This window comes from Lactuca serriola, chromosome 3 (genome assembly GCF_051521515.1).
Source record: "Lactuca serriola cultivar US96UC23 chromosome 3, Lser_US96UC23_V15, whole genome shotgun sequence".
Classification (NCBI taxonomy): Eukaryota; Viridiplantae; Streptophyta; class Magnoliopsida; order Asterales; family Asteraceae; genus Lactuca; species Lactuca serriola.
Genome location: NC_136410.1, coordinates 38,380,938 through 38,398,360, shown reverse-complemented (window position 1 = coordinate 38,398,360; position 17,423 = coordinate 38,380,938). Strand labels below are relative to the sequence as shown.

The window sequence follows — 17,423 nt, the reverse complement described above, 5'->3', positions numbered from 1 at the left end:
ACGCATATTGATCCCGATCAATATTATGCATATCAAACTCATTGGAGGTCCATAATATTATGTATAATACAAACATTTTATCATATTAGTCTTTATGGCTAAGCAAACCGAATAACAATATTTGTATATTAATGTTATGTGGTTATGAAATTTTCCACCTTATTCCTTATGTTTATATATAGGTCAATTAGTTTACACGACAAGAGATGGAATTTGGAAAGGGTAGGAAGAACATTTTGACCTTAACAAAAAAGTCAACCTATGATTTCAATAATGTTACATAATAAATATATAATTTTGGGCAATACATGTTATGGAACACTCTTTACAACATTAAACAATGTTAAAAATGAAAAATACTTGTAGCAGGAAAATTGTAAAGAACTATAGCATCATATACCAGGCATCAGCCTATTTTTGTAGTACTTCCATCTCTCTTCCTTGCAAAACAGAGTCAAAATTATTAAAATTTCAAGAATTGAAAGATCCCAACTTTATGTTTTTAAATTTTAATGGAAAATGACTTACCAGCCTAACACTTCTTCTTTAGGAAGATTCTTGTTGTATAAAGGAAACTCAAACAGAAAACCTACTTTCAACCATGAGGGCAAGCTTCCATACACCACAGGAGGCAGTGGAATGAGAGGACTGAAGAATTTACAAAAAAAAAAAAAAAAAACAATTAATTAATTTGTTTGTTATAACATCATACTTTCATTTTTTTTTTAATATTATAGCAATAGTTGGATGGTTTTTCAAAGTATAATGTCATAATAAGAAAAAAGTTGAAAGTACAATGCTGTGATTGGGTAGAATTTTAACCAACCTTGTTGTGTTTTTATAATGTCGATATGCAGCCACGTTTCCATACTTCTTATCTGCAGAAACCTGAATCCATGTTTTTGATAGATTTAATCAAAGTGAACAATTACAATATTTATTAAAAAAATAATAAAATAGCAAACCTCAAGAAGGGGTATCCCACTAACGAAAAGAAGCAACAATGTTAAAAACACTGGCCCAAGTACAACTAGCCATTCAGCACCATCTAAAACAGGGGTAGACCCCACAAAGATTCCCCACCAAAGAAAAATCTGCATCCCCAATTTCCCAAGATTTATTTAATTCTCAACATATATATGTGTAAAAAAAACAAACAAATAAATGACTTAACAACCACTAACCTCGCCAAAGTAGTTAGGATGACGAGAATACCCCCATAGTCCAGCATCACACCATTTTCCTCTGTTTGCTGGAGAATTTTTAAACATTAACTTTTGTTGATCAGCTGTGGCTTCAATTGTGAGGCCCACACCCCACATAATCCATCCAATTATGTCGCGAGCTTCAATTCCTGGATTTGAGTCACTTGCATTCACAATTGTCACAGGTAAACTTACTGTCCAAACCCATACAGCCTGTTATATAATAACATAACAACAATTATTATTTACTAAAATACCCTTTTTTTCATTTTGGCAGTGATGTTTATTTATATACATAACACAGAAACCTGAAAGATCCAGAAAACCGCTAATTTTCCCAAATTTTCACGCATCTCATCAAAACGTCGATCTTCTCCCCAATTCAAGATCCTGAAAAGATATGTGAAAGTGGAAAGCAATGAGCAAAATGGATTTTTGATTGTTTGAGAATGAACAATTGTATATTCATCATTACCTCATTAATAGAAACACTCCAAGGCGAAGACCCCATACTACAACAAAGAAGCTCAAAACCACCTGAATGAATATTGATACATTATTTTTAGAAATATAAAATTATGAAGAAAAAATAGATAACAGAAGGGCTGGTTACCTGTCTAACGTGCCATGATCCTTTTAGAATCAATGTTAATAGAGCGAGTATGACAAAATTTGTGCTTCCTGTTATTTTAAAAAAAAAAATATAAGGTTTAGATCAGACTGAGTAAATTCTTCCAAAGTGATGAATTTCATCATGAATCTCTAACAAAAAGGAAAACAATAAACATGAATTTCATCTATACATGTTCAAACAAACTTGGGTACAATAAACTGATCAGAAATCACATAAACCACAAACTGAGAAAGGTTTAATATAAAACAAGTAAAAAGCAGATAAGAATTATACAGCTGAAAAGTAAAAGCCTCCCGCTGTCTTGGGGAGAGAATTTACAGAATACAGGTATGGAGTGAGTAAAATTGAAGCAATGGGAAAAGGTATACCTGCAAAATCAGTGACTTTATCGAATTTGAGAAGTGCTGTGACTACGAAGAACGACAACTGATAGCAAAACTGCAAGGAAAGAGAATGATTAGAGTTATTTACAATATGATTGAAATGCAGGAGGGAGAGTGTGTGTTTGTACAGTAACGATGGCTGTGAGTGCCAAGAAATGAGAGTCGATGACGGTGCCCATGACAATTGATAATCTTCTTCAGGCTAACCAAGTTTCCTCAGTGTTTTCATATAGAAGAGAAGAGAAAAGTCATCAATGGGGATTTCCGTTGACGATACGAGCGTTCGTGGACCGGAGAAGACGGATGTGTGGTTGAGGACTTAACGCGACGGATCACCCAATACCGCATACGTTTGGATTCGAATAAATCGTCCCTCGAATATCATCCAACTTCGCCTTTCAGTCCCTATTTACTTTTTCTTTTTTCTACTTTCTTATTAATATTTTTATATTTTTATTTTAGGAAAACCATTAATATTTACAACAATATATTGAAAAGTCGTTATTTTATTTTTATATCAGAAAAAAACCACTTATAGAACTTTCTAGAAGACCATTTATATTTAAATACATTTTTCAAGAAAAACAATTTTTTATATTTTTTTTTCATTTTTGAACATAAAAAGGATCACCATTAGATTGAGAATGATTCGCTTTATTAAAACCAAAACTGAATAGAAAGATTTGGTTTTTTAGTTTGAAGAGAGCAAACTATTGTTTTTTCGATTTATGTTTAACGTGGGTTATAGTGACTTTATAATACATATAGAAGATATGATAGATAATATATTGACTCATATTCATGTTCAAATTCTGACACAAAAACAAACCTTATTTTAATTAACTCTTGTCTTTTTTTTTTTTGTTAATATCCCTTGTGTTATTTTACTCGATTTGGATAGGGATGACTATTTTTTTACTTAATTTGGATAAAGCCATAAAGGTGACTTGAGTGGTTGTTAAACCAAAATAAACATGATATTAATGTTTAAAACACTAACAATTTGCTCAATAGATTTCACCTTAGAACTATTTAATTTACATTTGTTTTTCGGAATAATAAAATAGACATTTAATCTTAGATTTTTATGTCATCCAAACAAATATCATTATTCACTTTGTCAACAGTCTAACCCACATGTTCTTATCGGTCATATCTAGTTATTTTTAGAGAAAATGGATGGTTAAGAATTACTTATTTAAAATATTTAAAATACCAAGTGAGCTTATCAAGGCTTTGTTTAGTGACGAACTGTTTTCAATTTCAGAAAAACAAAATGAGTTTTTATTTTTAATTTCTGTAGAAAATTTAGAAAACATGTTTAATTAAAACTGATTGAGTTTCATTTTTTATTTTAAAAAATTATAAAATATGTTTAGATGTTTATTTTCTATCATTTTATTTTTTTAGTTTTAATTATTTCAAATAACATACATACCCACCCACTTATTCCCCTATACCATGACAGTCATATCTACCATACTCTCACCTATACCCACACATCTCACCAGCCTTAATAAGAAAATTTATGAAGAAATGGGGTGTAACCAAGATGAATATTTGTGTATTTTAGAAAAAATTTAGAGCTATAAATTTGTGAAAAAACAACCTTGATTGTTTTTTCAAAGTTCTTTATAATTTTGTAAAATGATAAATTTTTCTTTAATTAGAAAATTTATGAAGAAATGTTAACTAAACAAGTTTTCAAAATTCTTATTTATCTTATAATTTTTTTTTTCTTTCAAAAAACACCTTATTTCACGGAGCCTAAATTTTTTGTAAAGTTCAAATGTTTTTCATAAATATTATTTTAGAAACGTCATTTGTAAAATAAACCCATATATAACTTTATATTTGGTTATAAACGTGGATCATAAATTATTGGAAAAACCCTCATTTTTCAAAAATTCTTCTTTTAGGAAAAATCTTCTCTTTTGCCAAAAAAAAATGTTTGGACAAATTTTCATTTCGACTAATAATTCAATTTTTATGTTATTATTTATGGTGTTTTTTTTTTTTTGATGTTTTCTAGATTAAAATTTGAAAGAAACATTTTATATTTTCTGAACAAAGAAAAATGATTTCGTATTCAATTCTTGTTACCAAAATTCATATCAAAATCTATTTGCATGGTACTAAAAGATCGTAGAAGTTGAAGAACTACAGTCTAAATAGGCTTAGCATCTTAGAGTGTTTTCAAAATTAAGAAAAAAAAAACAACTTTCAAACTCCTATGGAAATTGGAATCTATTTTTTTAACTTTCATATTTTCCACGTTAGAAACATTTTTAATCTCAAAAGTAATGTGACGGATTTTTGTTATTGACATGACAAAAGAATTTGTTAACTACGTTATTGATATAACTACCGGGAAAAAAATGAGTCTTAAAAAATCTCATGATGTACATCACAATTTAGGTACAATGAAGGGTTTGATGTATGTCATTGTTTGTATGAGATCGAATATCGTTCATTCATTGAGTGTGTTTCTTGATATATGGCGTATCCAAAAATGATCTCATTAATGGAGGTGCTCGGAGTGTTTGGTTGTCGAGTATTTGGATTTAGATTATGCTTGGAACTTAGATGCAAAAGATCGCTTATGAGTTATGTGTTTATGATTGTGAGTCGGAAGGAGACACTTCAACCTTTGGTGGTGTTGTCAACTACCGAAGTGGAGTACATGGCATTGACAAAATGGTTTGGTTGAAAGGATTGATTAGTGATCTTGGGATTAGTCAAGATCAAGCTTGAGTTATTGTGATAGCATGAGTACTTTATGTGTGACTAAGGATTAGACACAATAGCATTTCTCTTTGTCTTGAAAAAAATCACTTGTTTAGTTAATGTTCTAATGCTGATGAAAAGCACCAAGTATAAACAACGAAAAGAAGAAGAAGAATAGGAGAATTATAAGTCGATAAAAAAGTTAGTCCAAACAAAAAAATCATTACCTATGAGGATTTTTTTGGAAATTTTTTGTGAAATATGAGAGTTTTTACAAAAAGGAAAGTTGAGAGTTTTTTTCGAAATATTTTTTTTAAACCATAATATTAGCCGGTAAACCTACTAAAATAGCCACACGAAAAAAAATGTAAGACTTTTTTTGAATAAAAAAATGTTTAACTTTTAAACGGAAAAAATTATAAAAAGTGAAGTCCATTTTCAAAATTTGTATCCTGAGCATTTATTTTACATACAATTTGTCCTAATTTATTTATGAAATTCTGATCTGTTTACTATTTTTTTTAATTCATTTTTTTCTTTTTAAAGGTTCGTTCAGTGGAGTCGTGGTTGGGCTCGCCAAACACATCCCACAAGATGATCAATGATGAAGTGATGTTCGGACTTCGGCCATCAGAGGGGCAATTCAGTAATTCCTGATAATCTCTATGAAGATAAACTATCTAATCCAAAACTCTGGAAACAGATGCAGTGAAACAAAAGCATCCGCAAAACACAGAAATGGAAACCACCACTACTACCTTCTGTTCATACCAGTTCTCACGTTCTCCAAATAACCTCTCAAAACCCCCATTTCAAGTTCCAATTCCAAAGCCACCCCACAAAACTAATCAGAATCGCCAATTCCGATTCTCACCCATCTCAGCCACATTCAACTCCCCCAAAGGATTCGGCCCTCCTCCCCCCAAGAAAATCACCAAAAAGACCCTCATCCCAAAGAAAGACGAAGACGAGGAAGAAGAAGAAGAGATAGAGAGAGAAGCAGGTGTGATTCCAGAGATAGTAACCAACAGAATGATGGGTAGAATTGGGCTTTCCGTTGGAATCCCATTGTTTATAGGCCTATTGTTCTTTCCATTCTTTTACTATCTAAAAGTAGGGTTGAAGATCGATGTGCCCACTTGGATACCCTTCATTGTGTCATTTGTGTTCTTTGGGACAGCCCTAGCGGGTGTTAGTTATGGGATTGTGTCCACCAGTTGGGACCCTATGAGGGAAGGCTCTTTATTGGGTTGGAATGAAGCTCAAAAGAATTGGCCTGTTTTCTGGCAATCTCTTTGGGGTTCACCTGGTTCTAAAAACAAGTTCTGATTTCTCAATCTTTTTTGTATGATATTGCTAGCTATTTCCTAATAATAAAGATAAACAACATTTTGTATACTTTGGAAAGTAGTTAGCTTGCAAAATTAACTGATCCATATCTTTTAAGTTTTAACATCTTCACATGTATTGACAAGTAGAAAGTCATAGTGATCTAAGTAAGAACATTAATTTGAAGGGAAAGTTTATCACCTGTTCGGCGACTAACAAGACCTTATTCATGATGGATTCCTGATAAAAAGTGAATATGCATGGTATGATATTAGTATTGTACTTTCATTTCTTTCTATTACAACATTGTACTTTAGATTTTTTTTCCTATTAAAACATTATACTTTAAACTGGGTTGATTTTCAAAGTACAATGATGTAGTATTAAGAAATGAAAGCAGGTTGTTATAATAACGATATATAGTACTACTTACCTGCAAAGCTATGATGAAGTTGATGCAATCCCATAACGACTCTTCAGAGCATCAATGGATCTATCCACAGACTGCAGAAGTTCAGGAATGGTTGTTTTGCACACTGGAATCAACAAACAAACAAACAAACAACTTAACAATGTTATACAACAATTGTAATAAGAAATTGGTTATTGGTTATAAATATGTTTTCTTGGAAGTTAAGTCATAGAAACATACCACGATTAGTGCTGGCTTGTGTTTCTGCTATCAACTCCATATATGATGCCTGAAAATGTGATCATGTTATAAATGTGAAAGTTCAAATTATGAATGTATGATTACATGAAAACTACCTTCATTGCATCACGGGTTTCCTTTATTCGGTCATTCATCTTCATGAATTCCTTCTCTGCTTCATTCATTGTTTCTTGACATGCTTGGTTTTGAATCTTCAAAACAACAAGGAGATAAGAATCTAAAGTATCAATGTATCATATTATAGTAACAATCACAATATGACATTACTGAAACTTTTTGTAGTATCATCTATATAGTGTTGATATCTGTAATTCACTACATTTACTTCAAATACTCATAGAAATCATAATGTATTGCATTATAGAATATCAAGCTGACAAAAAGAAGTTGTTTTCACATAACCTTTTCTTCTGTGACTCATTATTATCATAGTTCTTCAATAATACACCATGTATATCCTACTTAACCTTTACTTGCACCCCCCTTGTTTGATTGGCACTTACATATTTCTCAAGAATGGGAAGTCATAAATTAGGTCTGCCTCATTAAAAACCAAAAATCTTCATAGTACACATCAAATAACAGACACATCACACATTAACCTAAATGGGGACCTGATTTTAAGCAGTATCCACATAGGTCATTCATCACAACATTAAGGTCCAATTCAAATTCTGAATATCAACCTAGTGCCTTACAAATTCAAAATGTACATTGATGTTGCTAGTTTTGTAGATGGAAGATTTCAATTTTAAGAATATTCAATTCTATAATCGAATATAGTCATCAGTTTTACCTCTACAGATGAATTCATTTTCTCATCAGTATAGAAGAGTAGCACATTGGTGCTCCAAGTCAAATCTAACTTTGGTACAGGGGACGCAGACATGAACTCCGTTTCTCATCAGTTTTAAGGAGTAGCACATTTGACGCTTTAGAACTTAGAAGTAAAAAAGTGGACTCTAATATGGGGACAAGAGGTAACATTAGCAATTTAGCATAAATGAACTCTTCGATAACTGATTTCTTCGGACCTCACTTTGTGTTCAATCAATTTTTATGGAAATACCTTAGTAAGCAGAAATATTATCCCGAGGCTAACTGTATGTAATATGTGATCTCGATATCAATAAGCACAAACGTTTCCTACAACTAAGGATTTTTTTCAGGAAGATATCTACGATAGAAAATTGAAATTTCTGTAAAAAAATGAACGAAACAGCAAACAACAGAAGTTAACCTTAAATCTCTTGTGAAGACGTGAGTGAGAAGCTTCCATGTCCTTGAGTATCTCGGAGTGCGAAAAATCCAAGTGACGCTTGATAGAATCGACGTTGGAGGACGCCATTTCCTTCAGATCAGCGATTGTGCTAGGTGCTTTGCTCAGTGACGTTAGTGGAGGCGCAGGTGATATTCCGGTAGGCGGCTCTGGAGATGATATGATATTCAGGTTGCTGGTGTTCTTCATTGGCGACGAGTATGATGTAGAAACGTTATTGAAGCAGCTGAAATTGAACTTGAACTTCGGCGGAGATTCGCTTGGTGATCGATTTGAAGTCGCCGCCGATGACTTTCTCGTTGATCTCTTCTTCATCTCTCAGGCCTCTACAAAATCTTCTGCAATGGTTGAACCTCCCTTTCCAAATTTCAACCGATATTTAAAAATCAAGGCCTATTCAGAATTTTAGGGTGGTAGGCTTAGTTTTTTTATGGCAAAAGTTTTTTGGAAAAGTTTCAAAAAGTTAGGTATTATGTAAAAAGTTGATTTTCCTTCTATAAAAATCTAAAAGTAGATTTTAAAATTGTTTTGCCAAACATTTTTGGCTTCTATCTTTTTCTAAAAGATCTTTTAGCTTCTCAAAAGCTAAGTCAAACACCCCCTTAGAGCTGTGTGTTCGCGTGTTAACAAACTGTTTAATTCATACCTCATCTATATGTTCGCAAAATAAAAAATCATTTATCTTTTATTAATAAAACTACTTTCATAATAAAATTTTAAAATTATTAATTAATTATTTTAAATAAATTATCTTAAATAAATTATTAATTAATAGATATTTTTTTATTTATATAAAATTCTAATCGTTGGTTTAAATAAATACATGAAATTATATTACTATATAATATATATATTTATTTTATTTTATTTTTTATTCTAATGTTATTAATTTAATATAATTAAAGTGTGAAATTTAAAATTTGAAATGAATAATCAATTACCAATTACTAATTTAATCTAATTAGAGTGAGAAATTTAAAATTTAAAATAGAAAATTAATAGGAGTGAGAAATTTAAAATTTAAAATTTAAAATAGAAAATCAATAGGTTAACATATGACATATAATATTAATATATTAATGAATATTTCTAATATTGTAACATTTGTTAATAGAAGAATAAATTTATTTATTTATTAGAATAGAAAGTAACATTGTTATTTACCGTTAGAATTCGACATTACCATATCCCCTATTTGAAAAAAAAAATCATTTATTAATGATAAATTTGTAATATAATACGATTTTATAATTAGGGTCTTTTCTTCTTTTTCAGATTTCTAATACTTTTCCTTAGGGGTGACCAACGAAGCAGGGTACCTGCTTTTGGAACCGGAACCGTCTCATAGTGTCGGTTCTGGAACCGGAACCAACTTAAGCGATTATGATTATGGTTCCTAAATTTTGGAACCGCCTTAAGCGGTTTTGATTCCGGTTCTCATTTTTTGGGAACCACTACCTGTCGGAACCAGTTTGTGTGTGTGTGTGTGTGTATATATATATATATATATATATATATATATATATATATATATATATATATATATATATATATAAATGTTCAAATGAGAACAAAAAAAAATTATGAACCCCTAAGAACCATTTTTTACAATCATATTATCATATCTGATGTTTAGATATAAAACTTTCAAACTTTATAATTTCTCATTTCTCTTACATTAAGAACTAGCTCTCTCTCTCTCTCTCTCTCTCTTTTTCCCAAAAAAAAAACAACACCTCTGATACCTTCTCTTCTCCGACGATGATACATCCTTTCTCCGGCGACTTCACATCCGTCGTCATCGACGGCGCAACCACCGACGTTGTCATGCCCTCCTTCTTCCATGGTGGATTTGCTCCAATATCGTTTCTTCTTCTTCTATAAAACAGCGCCATCAGACACCACCAACCAGATCACCTTCTTTGTTTCAGATCTGCTCCGACAAGCACATAAAAACTTGTTAGAATCACTCATATCTAGTTCGCAACTACTCTCCACCATCAAATTTAAAGCCTAAACCATCTTTGTCGCTCACCTCCTCCAGATCTATCATAAACCACAACTACCACCACCATCGATGACCGCCACGACCATCTCTCATACTGGATTTGGTTAGATATGATATAGATCTAAGTGAAATGCCACCAAATCTGTTCAGATATGGTTTAGATTTGTTCATATTTGGTCCAAATCTAGTCAACCACCAACCTCCGACGACTTTCCACCACCGCCACCATCAATCTCTGACGCATCATATCTATTACAAGATCGTAAGCGTTAAACCACTGCTTAAGCTTTAGTTTTTCTCACTAAATGACCGGAAAATGTTAGATCTTGATACAAATCGTCAAAATGTATTAGATTTGAAGAGAAACAGACAAAAAACAACCACCACACGCCGAATTTGCTCATATTTGAAACCTTAGTGTACCTACTGGAATGAACAGACAAATCTCTTAGCTCAGACGAGTGATGATGCCATATTTACAAGCTTAAGTCACCAACGATGATCCACCAGTACCTCTTCCATTTATTTCTTTCTCTCTGATCATTGTTGAAACACATCAGGTATGTCGATTTTTATTGTTTTTCCTTCTATTAAACTGTGAATTTAATGTTTTAATCTCTCATTTTTGTTTTTTATTTTTTTGTTAATTTTAGTTTTAACGTTGTTCAGTTGTGAATATATGTTAATTTTCTTAGTTGTTGCAACATTTTTAGAAATTTTTTATTCATATTTTTATTTTATTGTATTTATGTTGTAGATTGAGTTTAGAATATGTGTTATTATGTTAGTGTTTTCTCAAAAAAAAAAAGTTATAAACTACAAATTCATGATTTTTTATAAGTTTTAAACTGTGAATTTTGTGTATCAAAATTGTGAATTGGCTATATTAAGAGTTTTAATTTAATAATATGGTAGTGAATGCATACTTTTTATGTACTAAACTATAAATTTATTATATTAACCTGTGAATTTTGTGTATTAAGCTGTGAATTTTTTGTTTAACCTATGAATTTTGCACTTTAAACTAATAACTTATTGTATTAAACTATGAATTTTGTGTATTAAACTGTGAATTAGCTGTATTAAGAGTTTTAAGTTGATAATATGTTTTTCTACTTGCATATGTTGTAGATCTCTATGATATAGTTTTTTTTTGTTTGTTTTTCTTCTGTTAAAGTGTGAATTTGATATTTTAATCTCTCATTTGTCGTGTAATTTTGTTAATCTTAGTTTTATCTGCTATTAAGTCGTGAATGTATATATTTTTTTTTAAATTAAACTTTGAATTTATTATACTAGTTTATGAATTTTCTATATTAAATTGTATATTAATTGTAATAAGTGTTTTAATTTGATAATATGGATGTGAATACTACTTTTTGTGTATTGAAATGTGAATTTCGTGTACTACGTTGTGATTTTTGTGTTTTAAACTGTGAATTGATTGCATTAAGCTTTGAAATTTCTTTTTAAACTACAAATTGACTGCATTAAGCTGTGAATTTTCTGTTTGAACTTTAAAGTGACTAGATTAAGTTATGAATTATGTATATGAAATTATGAAGTTACTTGTATTAAGCTATGAATTTTGTGTATAAACTTTGAATTGACTATATAAAGAGTGTTAAACTGAAAATATGGTTGTGGATGCATACTTTTTGTGTACTAAACTTTGAGTTTTGTGTACTAACTGTGATTTTTGTGTTTTAAATTGTGAATTGACTGCATTAAACTTCGTATTTTCTTCTTAGATTATGAATTGACTATATTAAGCTGTAAATTTTGTATATTAAAGTTATGAGTTGATTGTATTAAGTTGTGAATGAATTGATATTAAGTTGTAATTACTTTATAATTTTTTTGTTTGCTTTTGAAAAAATGTAAACTTTATTCACGGCTTATTATATTAAATTCACAATTTAAAATATGAATGATTTATGTATAAATTTTTTTGTTAATTTTTTTTTTCTGAATGTATTTATTTTTTGTGTTGTATAAGTGTGCAAGAATACATTAGTTTAATAATAATTTTGCATTAAATTAAAAATGAGTGAAATAAATGGTTTTATTAGATTGTGAATGTAGTATTTAAGTTATTAATGGATGACTTTGTTTACATATTTGATTTAGAAGAAAATAATGGTTGCGATGCTGGTACAGATGGTTGGTGACAGTGTGTGGTGGTGGTAGTAATAGAGTTTGAATTTTTGATTTCTTTGAGTTTGTGAATTATTATAAAATGGTTTGTATTAAATTGTGAATTTTGTGAATTAAACTATAAATGGACTATATAAACTTGTAATTTATATAAATTTTGTGTTCAAATATGAGAGCATTTAATAATAAAAATATTATACTGCAAGAATTACAATTTTGCCCTTTTTGTAATTTATAAATTTGTAATTTATATAAATTTTGTGTTCAAAATGGTTTGTATTAAATTGTGAATTTTGTGAATTACACTTTAGGTTTGATATTTATTTAACCTTATTAACCAACTTATAATTATTTTTAGAAATACACTATAATTAATCACTTTGAACTGTTTACAAAAATATTCTTTGTGTTGCTTAAGTTCAATTAAAATTTACATTTAAGTTGACCCTGTAATATTCAAATTAATAATTTAAATATTTTATACAAATTGTTCCAAAATTGTATCTTTAAAATGATAATGATTTACATCCAACAATATATTAAGTATAGTATGTTAAAAGTTAAAAAAAACATAACTTTATAAGTAGAAGTAAAGATATTATTTTAATATTGAAATTTAGTTTATATATGATTACACTTTGGGTTTGATATTTATTTAAACCTATTAACCAAATTATAACTATTATTAGAAAGAAATTAAAAAGTCATGGGAGTTTCAAATAAATGTGGTGAAAGGAAAAATACTTCTTTTATAATATAGTATGATATATATATATATATATATATATATATATATATATATATATATATATAGAGAGAGAGAGAGAGAGAGAGTTAGGTTCATATATAAACTATATATATTGTGTGAATGTATAACCACTTTTAGACCAATCATTTAATAAAAATATTATAATAATTAACTTAAAAATTAAAACACTAATTGTAACTTATTATTCTATAGTTATGGTAACTTATTTAAATTGAACACTACAATTTTGGTAATGAGTTTAAATTCCGATTGGAAATAAAAAATTCTATCATAAGTTTTCTTTTAAGCCGATAAGGTGGTAAAGAAGTAGTCGTAAAATGCTACTCTAAAAAATGAAATCTTTTTGGTGTGTTATAAACTTATAATCACATTTGGCACATTTTGGAAGAACATACAAAAATATAATTTTTCTTTTTCATTTGTGTTGGAAGTGCCGATGTTAAATGAAAAAAAAAACGCACATAATCTTGAAGAATAAGTTATATTGTATAACTCAAAATGAAGATAAGGTCAACAATAATGCTTATTCTTTTAGAATTTATATCAATAATTCATTATTTATAATGTATTCTTGAAGAATACGTTATACCGTGTAACATCTTTCTATGTGTAAAAATAAAATTCATTATTCTTCAAGAATTTCTAATTGGTTTATAGTTTTGGTGAATCTATGTAAAAAAGAATATTACATATATTTCAAAATATATGTTATACAATATTGATGACCATTCTGAAAGAATGAAATCTATTTCATTGTATCACACTTGTTTTATGACAGTAATTTAAAAACATTTATCAATCAGTGTATTCTTATAGAATAAACTATGATTCTTAAGGAATGAAACCAGTTCCAATAAATGCTTGATTTTTAAAGAAAAAAAAATCATCTAATTCTTTAATTTCATGTTTTGTAATTACTATATAAAAATATTGTTAGCATTTTTGTATAATCGTCAATGAAATCATCTAATTCTTAAAGAAAGAAATTAATTTCATGAAATTGAAAATTTATTAAAAAAATGAAATATATTTCAATTATTTTTGATTATTCTATAAAAATAATACTACATATTCTTTAATATGGATTTCCTAACAAATGATTTGGTTTTTTTAAATGTAATAATAAGATTTTAGTTGATTTCCTAAAATTTAGTTTCTCTCTCTCTCTCTCACAATAAATGTCATATTTATTTTTTAATAACTATAGAATTAATTAATTGTAATTATATAGTTTTTTTTTTTGAACCGGCAAATCTAATCTACTCCTAAGTTAACAACACCTATTCCACCTATGTCCACGACAGGACTTGAACCCTCGATCTCAAAGAGGGAGGACACCACCTGATACCGCTGGGCTACAAGCCCATTAATTGTAATTATATAGTAATGATATCCTATGTTTATACCATGTCTCCTAATATCATAGGCATTCATTCTTTTAATCTAATGGAGCTTTTATATTATTATATAAATCTTGAGATTTAAATCTACACAGTGAGACAAGAATCAATTAAGGTTTATATGAAGCAGAGTGGATACTACAAAATAATTAATATCAGCCACTTATACATTTAAGCAAAATTATACTATGTAAAATAAATGTAAATGAAAAAAATGTAGGCGATGAAGTAATAAAGAAAACTTGATTTCAATCCTCCTATCCCACATCGTTCGTGGGATGGAAAATAGAGGAATACAACTCCTTATAAAATGGAATGCTTGTGGGCTGCCAAAGAGTGTTTGTAATTTGAACCAGTTTAAACAAGTTTATGTCTAAAAGAGATGTGTTTAAACCAATTTTTTCGAATAAAATGTTCAAACTGTTAAATTATGGTTATTATAATCATAATTGTATTGAGTAAATTTAGAAGTATTTTTAAATCGGGTACCCGGTGTGTTGGAACCACTTCTTTGCTCACCCCTATTTTTCCTACTTCCCCACACATTTTCTAATTTATTTGCAACATGCACCTCTATTTCATCTGCAGTATATGTTCATCACCGTTTCCATACTCGATCGTATAAGAAATGTTTAAATTGACTTATATGGTTTATTGGGTGTGTTTGGCACGGAGCTTTTGGAAGCGTTTGAGAGTTTTTAGCTTTTGGTTTTTGATAAAACGCTCTAGTTTAAACAAAAAACTTTGTTTGACAATACGAGCGTTTAACTTTTAGTTTTAACAAAACGCTCCGATTCTAGAAGCTACTTCATGTAGCGTTTAACAAAACGCTCCTAAGCTTTTGAAATCAATTTCCATAATTACCCTTAAAAATATATCTATATATTTATTTGTTTTTAATAAATTGTCATTTTATGTAATTTTATATATTTCAAAAGCTTCCAGCGACTTTTGCCAAATATTCATATAACAAATAAAAGCTACAGCTTCCCGCTACCAACTACCCGCTACACGCTACCAGCTAACCCCTACCCGCTTCCAGCTAACAGCTACTTTTGTCAAACACGCCCATTATTACAATACCCAGCTTAACGTAATTTACCTTGGGCTATTCCCGTAAGACCTAAGGCGACACACAATTTATTTTATATGGACTTTCTTGCGGTGTTCAGGAAGTCACTATTGAGGCTAATGCATAAAATGATTTACCTAAGGCTATTCTTGCAATATAAAGAAAGTCCTTAAATACAATTATAACTTTTCTTTTTCATAGCCTTCACCACGAGAAGCACAAAAATTCGCCATTTTTTCTTCTAAGTCATTACCACGTGGAGCATGTATAAGCATTTTACTTTTAGGGAACAAACATTACCTTGAAATTCAAAAATATATTTTCTCAAAAATTTGTTTGAAATTTGAAGTCTGAAGGTCAATTTGCTCGAAGACGGAAGTCATTTAATACCGGAGGCTAATGGTGGACCACACCTCTACCAGGGTTAGATGCACATTGGAGCCCGGGATACCCCTCAATTTTTGTCCAATAGTGATAACTTTTCGGAAAATTTCGTTTTATGTAACAGTGATATCCCGGAAAAAAAAGAAAAAAAAAAACAAAAACAAGGCTACCCTAGAAAAAGTTTAGGTTATTTCTAAATTATAAATGCAAATACAAAGTAGCCCAAGATAAATGGTCCAAACTTTTTAAGCTCATACAAACTAGTTTAATGAAACAAAGAGGTAGAAACCCAATTTTGCAAAAAATCGGAAGAAGCAAAGCCAAATCGACGTTCTGTACTTCATCGACCTCTCTTGTGCGCAAATTACGACTCACGCTGCTGCCTTGCCATCTGCCAACAATTTGTTGTTGTCGGTGGATTATTCTGACAGACCTCCTCCGGTGGATGGTGGTGAGTCATCAAAATTCAGATTCCATTTTTTGACATTGTATTGAAAAACTAGAAATTACCAATTAGGTTTGTTAAATTAGAAACTTAGGGTTAATAGTTATTGATTATTTGTTGTTGAAACATGTAACGCCCGCGTTTCCAGGCTAGGCATTATCATTGATGTAATAGTCTAGGTTAACCCTTGTAACTCTTTTTGAAGTATTAATGATGAAATATTTGAGTATTATGTGAATTATGTGTTTATTTTCTTAATTATTATAATTTAATGAATTAAGAATAAAATAAGCGTCAAATTTGAAGTGTGGGATAATCCCAATATCTTTGCATAAAGATGTAGTGGTCGAAACAATGATTCCGAAGATATAAAGAATGCCGAAATCCGAGTTATAATGAAGAAGTTATGACTTGTCGAAGTTTCGCGACAGAACCGACAATGCTGAATGACGTAATAAGTGAATTTTACGTTAGAACAATATTTAGCCTTAGTGGTCTAAACGAAAGTCGTAGAGTTCGTTAAACCGAGAGCGTGCATAAAAAAACGCCCAAATCTGATTTCGTATGAGGAAGTTATGATTTTTCGAAGTTTCGACTTAGCAGTATGCAGCCCGAATACTCGATTTGGCAGTATGCAGCCCGAATACTCGATTTGAGATCGAGCGGTTTTTAGCCGAAACAATCTAAATGAGAATCGAAGGTCTTGTTAATAGGAGTAAAACGATAAAAAGATAGGCGAAAACGGACGTCGGATGAAGAAGTTATAAATTTATAACGGAATTTTCTTGTCCCGGCCTACTAAAAATAAATAATAAAAATAAATTCAAAATTAGCCGACGGAGTCTAAACGAAAGTTGTAGATCGTAGTCTCACCTACGTGTGGATATAAAGAACGTCGAAAACGGAGTTCGTATGAGGAATATATGAATTTTTGAAGTTTATTAAATATTTTCGATAT

The 17,423-nt window shown here is 29.9% G+C and overlaps 3 protein-coding genes across 4 annotated transcripts; 1 reads left to right on the top strand and 2 right to left on the bottom strand.

Moving 5' to 3' along the window:
- Positions 1–242: 242 nt before the first annotated feature.
- Positions 243–2,530, bottom strand: LOC145091963 (uncharacterized). Of its 2 annotated transcripts, none has more exons than XM_079029808.1 (10): positions 2,351–2,530; positions 2,208–2,277; positions 1,819–1,886; positions 1,681–1,742; positions 1,514–1,595; positions 1,185–1,418; positions 966–1,094; positions 827–888; positions 529–648; positions 243–440 (listed from the first exon to the last, which is right to left on the bottom strand). In XM_079029808.1, exons 1-10 carry the CDS (start codon positions 2,399–2,401, stop codon positions 407–409), a joined length of 912 nt encoding a protein of 303 aa, XP_078885934.1. In that variant the 5' UTR covers positions 2,402–2,530; the 3' UTR covers positions 243–406. The 2 variants fall into 2 exon arrangements, with proteins under 2 accessions (XP_078885934.1, XP_078885935.1); XM_079029809.1 differs by having other exon boundaries at positions 243–436.
- A 3,008-nt stretch (positions 2,531–5,538) lies between these two features.
- On the top strand, positions 5,539–6,347 carry PAM68 (PAM68-like protein (DUF3464)). The gene has a single exon (XM_079029806.1). It carries the CDS (start codon positions 5,688–5,690, stop codon positions 6,276–6,278), a length of 591 nt encoding a protein of 196 aa, XP_078885932.1. The 5' UTR covers positions 5,539–5,687; the 3' UTR covers positions 6,279–6,347.
- A 13-nt stretch (positions 6,348–6,360) lies between these two features.
- On the bottom strand, positions 6,361–8,623 carry LOC145091961 (uncharacterized). The gene is made up of 5 exons (XM_079029805.1): positions 8,192–8,623; positions 7,047–7,142; positions 6,931–6,979; positions 6,712–6,814; positions 6,361–6,518 (listed from the first exon to the last, which is right to left on the bottom strand). The coding sequence occupies exons 1-4, from the start codon at positions 8,543–8,545 to the stop codon at positions 6,720–6,722; spliced, it is 594 nt and encodes a 197-aa protein (XP_078885931.1). The 5' UTR covers positions 8,546–8,623; the 3' UTR covers positions 6,361–6,518; positions 6,712–6,719.
- Between the last annotated feature and the right edge of the window lie 8,800 nt (positions 8,624–17,423).

Excerpts from the sequence above, each read along its gene's own strand:
- LOC145091961 (XM_079029805.1), bottom strand. The coding sequence starts at position 8,545 with ATGAAGAAGAGATCAACGAGAAAGTCATCGGCGGCGACTTCAAATCGA. Across the intron at positions 7,143-8,191 it reads GTCTTCACAAGAGATTTAAG|ATTCAAAACCAAGCATGTCA; the intron begins GTTAACTTCTGT and ends GTTGTTTTGAAG. Across the intron at positions 6,980-7,046 it reads AAACCCGTGATGCAATGAAG|GCATCATATATGGAGTTGAT; the intron begins GTAGTTTTCATG and ends TCACATTTTCAG.
- LOC145091963 (XM_079029808.1), bottom strand. The coding sequence starts at position 2,401 with ATGGGCACCGTCATCGACTCTCATTTCTTGGCACTCACAGCCATCGTT. Across the intron at positions 2,278-2,350 it reads CACTCACAGCCATCGTTACT|TTTTGCTATCAGTTGTCGTT; the intron begins GTACAAACACAC and ends CTTTCCTTGCAG. Across the intron at positions 1,596-1,680 it reads GGAGTGTTTCTATTAATGAG|GATCTTGAATTGGGGAGAAG; the intron begins GTAATGATGAAT and ends ATATCTTTTCAG.
- PAM68 (XM_079029806.1), top strand. The coding sequence starts at position 5,688 with ATGGAAACCACCACTACTACCTTCTGTTCATACCAGTTCTCACGTTCT.